This window comes from Asparagus officinalis, chromosome 7 (assembly GCF_001876935.1).
Source record: "Asparagus officinalis chromosome 7, Aspof.V1, whole genome shotgun sequence".
Taxonomy (NCBI): domain Eukaryota; kingdom Viridiplantae; phylum Streptophyta; class Magnoliopsida; order Asparagales; family Asparagaceae; genus Asparagus; species Asparagus officinalis.
Window position 1 is genome coordinate 129,977,737 of NC_033800.1, and position 6,857 is coordinate 129,984,593.

General features: G+C 34.9%; 1 protein-coding gene across 2 annotated transcripts; it reads left to right on the forward strand.

The window, feature by feature from the left end:
* LOC109849058 lies at positions 1,057-4,373 on the forward strand. Of its 2 annotated transcripts, none has more exons than XM_020418830.1 (2): positions 1,057-1,864; positions 3,581-4,373. In XM_020418830.1, exons 1-2 carry the CDS (start codon positions 1,352-1,354, stop codon positions 4,232-4,234), a joined length of 1,167 nt encoding a protein of 388 aa, XP_020274419.1. In that variant the 5' UTR covers positions 1,057-1,351; the 3' UTR covers positions 4,235-4,373. The 2 variants fall into 2 exon arrangements, with proteins under 2 accessions (XP_020274419.1, XP_020274420.1); XM_020418831.1 differs by having other exon boundaries at positions 3,596-4,373.

Sequence of the window (6,857 nt, forward strand, 5' to 3'; positions counted from 1 at the left end):
ATATTGAATATTATATATTCATAATTTGTAATATTAAAAATATTATTTTTATAATTTTTAAGACATGCCAAAAATAAATATTTTTAATATTAAAAATTAATCATATTCAATGTTAATTAAATATGCTAAATAATTTAGTCATATGAAAAAAAAAATTTAATTTGAATATATTTAAAATTTAACATATATATGTTAAATATTTATTGTGTTAGATTTTGGATTATAAATATGGGTAGAAAATTAAAATTATAGATGTTAAATAAGGGGCTGTTTGGTTGCACATTTTTTGAGAAAACTTTTCTCAAAATATCTAACAATGGTAAATTTGTAATTAAAAGTTTTCCAGAGATTTCTGTAAATTGTGTTTGGTTCAACAAAAAATTTACAGAAATATTTTCTATAAAATATCAAAACCTACCAAATTTTACAAAAAGCAATTTTCTCTCAAAATGAGAGGAAATCACCAGAAATCTGACACATACCATATTTAATTAAAACCCTACCAAATCTTGTTCTTTTCTATAAAGTTATGAGCTATTTTCTTGGTTTGAACCAAACAACCAAAGTACAAAAAATAAGAAAATTGGTACTTTTTGATTTCTCAAAACTTTTCCTATAATTTTTTTAAGAAATACAAGAAAATCATATTTTAGGTGGAAAACATTCCCTATAATTTCTAGAAATTGAACCAAACACCCCCTAAGTGAAAAGGATGACAGATAAAGAATGGAAAGTGTTTAAAATGTGAAATCATTAAAGACGAAGCGAAGAGATAAAATCATAGGAGTGATATCACAATCCACCGATTTTTAATTGGCCTTTTTCTAGAATGTATAAGGCAAATTAGAATTTGGATTTTAAAACTCAATTTCTATTTAACTAATAACACCTTGGAATTTTAAGTCTGAATACTACTCCTAAACCCAACAATGTCATAAATTTAAATCCAAATCTTAATGGAAATCCAAGAGTAAATCCTAGTCTAAATAGGAAATTTGAGGGTATAAATATACTACATGAGAAGGTCCGGTGATCTAATAAGCCAAAAATCTTTTTGTTATTTGTATTTAGCAAACACTCCTCTCGCTGACAATTTGAAGAGAGATTTTCCTGCACCTTCACTTCTTCTTTTATTAGTCAGCGGAAGAAGAAGATATCAGTGATCCGAAATTCCCCAATCAGAGAGCTCTCTCTAAAAGTAAAGAAAGATTCCATCTTTTTCACTGTTCCCTGTTTCCTCTCTCTCTGAATTGAGTTCACTCTCTGCTTTTGTTCATAAAAAGCTCCAACTTTATAGCTTAAACCCCTCTGGATAACAAAACCCGTATCGCAAAATCTCATCTTTCCCAAGATGTTGCCTAGGTTTTTACCGCTTGAAGATGGAAAAGACTCATTCCTGAGAACCCAATCTAAGCCTTTACCGATCAGAACAATCAAGATTTTTCTCCTTTTCTTGACTCTGGCTTTTGGAGTTTTGGTTCTTAGCATGTACGCTACTCGTTATTTTGATGTTAGAAGCGCAATCTTGCAACCTAAAGTGAGTATTGTTCATCCTTGCGCTGAAGAGGAGAATGAGCTCAAACAATGGATTAAAGCTCCTCTGAGTTTGATGCATAATATGAGTGATGAAGAGCTCTTTTGGAGAGCTTCACTTGTTCCCCTATTGGAGAAGTATCCGTACAAGAGAGTTCCTAAGGTTGCGTTTATGTTCTTGACGAGAGGGCCTTTGCCATTGTCGCCGCTGTGGGAGAAGTTCTTCCAAGGCCATGAAGAGCATTATTCGATCTATGTGCATTCCTTACCTGGTTATAGGCCAGAGTTTGCATCGGATTCGGTGTTTTATCAGAGGCAGATTCCAAGCCAGGTATTGCTACAGATTATGTTGGCACAAAAAAAAAAAAAAATCAGTAATTTACTTGATGTATTGATACAAAATTATTATCAAACAATTTAAGTACCATTCCCTCATCACGTAACATGAGCACATACACGACCTTACTCGAAGAATGCAATTCTGCTGATTTTAGTTTGATTTGACGTGTTATGTATAAAAATTGGATACTAAGGTAGCTTAGGTAGATTTCCATTCTCTATGGTATTTAGGGAGAATTTCCTTAAACATCAGACTTTTACATCACATCTACGTCATACGTATTCTTTTGTGGATTGCAGATATCATTGTTAATTTGATTGTACCTTTGTTTTAGTTCCTTTGAATTTCGATGAGTTTTATTGTGGTAGATAGACCCCCTGAGTGAAAATGCATTGTTGCAGACAGAGACCCCCTGAAAAGGGCCACAAAAGTTCACTCAGGATGTCTATCCGCAACAATAGAACTACAGAGGTAGTAGGTTTAATTTGGTTATAGTACAAGTTGTCTATCCGCGATTAACCCTATCTATCTTTATGTTGGTGCTTTATTTACATTCACAAAGCAAAAAGTGTCAAGTTAAAACCGATATGATTTCTAAAACTCGAACTAGCATTTTACTGCAACCTGAGATGTTCGAATAAGGCTCTTCTTGTTTTCCCCTATTCCCCCTCTTCTTTATTTGCATTCACAAAGTAAATTAATTTAACAAATTAATTGAAGATTTCTTGCTCTTTTGGTGGACTTATATCACGAGCTTACAATTTGTAGATTATCATCATGATACGAGTCATTTGTCCCTTGCTTTTGGAATATTTTTAGATTTTGTTAGTCAGGATGAAAGATTTATGTCATTGCGAAATTTGAAGCGCTGATATTTTTCAAGGTTGTTGCACGGTCATAAAAGAGGATCTACTTGTTTGCAACACAATCAGTTTCTTCAGACATTTATCAGATTAAGATTACCAGATTCATAGTGTGGGTATGAGGACTGGATATGTTTCCTTAAAAACTACAAATCGCCATTGAAAAAGTGAAGAAAATTAAGATCAGGAAATTAATAAATTGGAAATCAATGTGGGAGTTGTTAGAGAGACTATTAGATCGAGAGCCTCTTAAGAGAGAAACAGGTAGCTGTTCTAATAACAGATTTGTACTCTAGCCAAATTAGGAACTTGCATGATTTGGATTAGTCAGTATAAGTCTTTTATCAGCTGTTGTGACTGCTCTTTGGAATGGTCATTGAGCTTATGTATCAGTTCCATAGGATATCTGGCTGAGAAGAAAAAAATCAGATTTTGACTGGTGCGATGTCGTAAAAGTTTCCTCATATAGGATTTTTTTTTAATCTTGTTAAATTTTGTTTGCAAAGACAAAATCACGATGAATTGGATGAATAGCAGTAAAATGGTTAAATGTGAAAGAATATTTTAAAGAAAGACTATTTGCAGAGAGTTAAGTAAATAGGGTAAATTGCAGATAATTAACTCCCCTCAACCATACATTGGGTAGCACTTAATATCCCTTGACTGGTTTATTACCGCCTAATCACCTATCATCACTGGATTCCAGAGGGACGGGGGGCTTATACACAATTTATTCTTTTCAAAATGCCAAAACTCAAAGAGTGATGAGAGCTAATATATGGGTTGTAGGTAATGGCAGTTATTATCAGCTTTTCTTTCTTTCAACAATCTAAACAACTCACAGCTTTTACATCCACAGGTGGCAGAATGGGGAAAGATTAACATGATCGACGCTGAAAGAAGACTCCTCGCAAATGCACTCCTCGATCTCTCCAACGAACGATTCGTTCTCCTCTCAGAATCCTGCATCCCTCTCAAAAACTTCACAATCATCTACAGTTACCTCACAAAATCCAACCACAGCTTCGTGAACTCTTTCGACGACCCAAGCTCTCTTGGTAGAGGCCGCTACAATCCCAAAATGGCTCCAGAAATCACAGTATCTCAGTGGAGAAAAGGAGCTCAGTGGTTCGAAGTTGACAGAAAACTCGCAGCCAGATTAGTAGCAGATACGAAATACTATCCCAAGTTCAAGGATTTCTGCAAGCCTGCTTGTTACGTGGATGAGCATTATTTTCCTACTATGTTAGCTATTGAGACGCCGAGGCTTATTTCAAATAGGACTGTGACCTGGGTTGATTGGTCGAGAGGTGGAGCTCATCCTGCAACTTTTGGGAGAGGAGATGTTAATGAAGAGTTTTTGAAGAGGATTATTGAAGGCCAGAGTTGTTTGTATAATGGGCAGCCCTCATCAGTTTGTTTTCTGTTTGCTAGGAAGTTTGCTCCTAGTGCTTTGGAGCCGCTACTGAACTTTACAAGCAATTTGCTTGGATTTTAGATGAATAGATTAAGATACCGTGATATGATATGATATGATGAGAGTGAACCTGGAAGTTTTTAGAAAATTACAGAGGTACAGGTGACCTTTTTCTTTTGGTCTTGTGTACAGAACAATTATCCGAATATATATTAGACTATACATGATTATTGAGGGTTTCAAATACAAATTTACCCTGCCTTTCACAAATTTGGTGGTTGAATATTAAGCTTTGTCGTATTCTTTTCTGTCATAGAATTGCCACTATGAAACGCCATCAAAGAGACTTCTGCGGCTCTGCTTGGAAGAACTTCCAGAGTATGAGGAGCTCGGGTATAAGTCAAATTTAAGAAAGTGGTTCATGAGAATGAACTCTTTCTTAAGCATGCCTCAAGTCTATCAGTAGAATAAACTGGTGCACCAAGTGACTCACAAATTCGAGCAATAAGAAATTGGTAAATCAGCTGGACCTTCTGCATATACTGCTAGCTAAGATACTCTCTGACGTTGGTCGCAGTATACACTATCATTCTAAAGATCAAATCAGCCACATTGAAATGTAGCGATCCAATAAAGTAGAACAAGGTCTTGGGTGGTGATCACTGAGTATGAGGAGCTTGGGTATAAGTCAAATTTAAGAAAGAGGTTCATGAGAATGAACTCTTTCTTAAACATGCCTGAGTGTAGGACCCCAACCATAGGTACCAACAGAAATAGATACTCCATCATCTAGTTGTATGCATCAGAGGTCTTATCCCTTACTCAGCAGAAACTCGAAAGAAATATGAACAAACTCTAGGTGGTCTGGGGAGTCCCAGACTCTTCTCAATGAGCCTAGGTGTGACTGTGATCGATATCCCGCTAATAATGACCGAAGATAAGTCCTCTCTTGATCTATCCTAACTGGTGTAAAACTCTCATACAAGTGTAGAGTTAGCCAATTTGGGTTTTTGAGTCATTATAGAATTGATCCCGGCTAAATTCAAATACTTTATCAATGTTGAATCCTCTCTCACGGTAGATTGTCAAAAGATAGGAAGGATTCTACAGCTCGCTGATGTTTTTCAGAGGCCATTATCTTGAATTACAAGAAAATATGGTACTTTAGGCAATTTGGGTGCAACCTTACAAGAAATTCTAAGTTTCAGGGTATAAAATGCAAAAACAAATAAATAAATAAAGTTTCAGGCCACCAATCGGTTGGTCAACTAATTGGCCAACCAATTGGTTCGTCGTTTAGGTGAATTGATCTGCCAATTTTTCACAAAAATCTTGTACAAATTTGTTACAAAAATTGTCCCAAACTATTATTAACATCATTCCTAGCCAATTCGTACCACAATTTACACCAATAATCAAGAAAATTTGCAAAAAATTGGAGAGCTAGGGTTTTGGTTTTATACCTCAAATTCAGTTGATTTGAGTGCAAGATTTTTGCAATTTGTTGTTGAATTTGACCCTGGTCGTCATCTCTTATGATTCATCAAGAAATTTTGGGGAGTTTAGGTGAATTTTTTTAGGAATTTTGTGAGTACGCAATTTTTATGGTAAAAACAAACACCTCACATAACTGAATCTGGATTCACTGCAGTGAATTCAATTATTTAGGACAGCAACTAAAACAAACCCCACAACTAAAATTCTGAACTTTAACCAATTTTAACAAAAAAACTAACAGGATTGCAATTTCTAAAATATTTTAATAGAAACCCTAAAAAAGATTGCAAATTTTGAAAGATAATCCAACAAAACAAACAACCAAGATCGAGTATAAGAGAAACCCCAAGCTAAAACAAATCCTAGAACCAAGATCGCAACTTCAACAATTACCCTAAAAAGAAACCAAAATCAAATTGAAATTAAAGAAAAACGTGACACTCATGCGTTTATTGAAGTAAAAACAAGCTGGATTCACAGCAGTGAATCGAGATTCACTGCAGTGAATCGCCAATTTTTGTTGTCCTAAATAATTGAATTCACTGCAGTGAATCCAGATTCAGTGAATCGAGATTCACTGTAGTGAATCGCCGATTTTTGCTGTCCTAAATAACGAGATTCACTGAAGTGAATCGAGATTCACTGCAGTGAATCGAGATTCACTCATGCATTTATAGAACGTGTTTGATGATTTTAAGCAAAAAGTTACAATTTTTATGGTAAAAACAAACACCTCACATAACTGAATCTGGATTCACTACAGTGAATTCAATTATTTAGGACAGCAAAAATCGGCGATTCACTGCAGTGAATCTCGATTCACTCCAGTGAATTCAATTATTTAGGACAGCAACTAAAACAAACCCCACAACTAAAATTCTGAACTTTAACCAATTTTAACAAAAAAACTAACATGATTGCAATTTCTAAAATATTTTAATAGAAACCCTAAAAAAGATTGCAAATTTTGAAAGATAATCCAACAAAACAAACAACCAAGATCGAGTATAAGAGAAACCCCAAGCTAAAACAAATCCTAGAACCAAGATCGCAACTTCAACAATTACCCTAAAAAGAAACCAAAATCAAATTGAAATTAAAGAAAAACGTGACGAACCGAGGGGGTGCTCGAGCTTGAAGGAACTCTTGGCCATGGATCCCCTCTTTCTATCATCCCCAATACATGACGAGAACAAAACCATGATCA

Coding starts and splice junctions, on each gene's coding strand:
- LOC109849058 (XM_020418830.1), top strand. CDS start 1,352: ATGTTGCCTAGGTTTTTACCGCTTGAAGATGGAAAAGACTCATTCCTG. Junction 1,865..3,580: donor AGAGGCAGATTCCAAGCCAG/GTATTGCTACAG, acceptor AACAACTCACAG/CTTTTACATCCACAGGTGGC.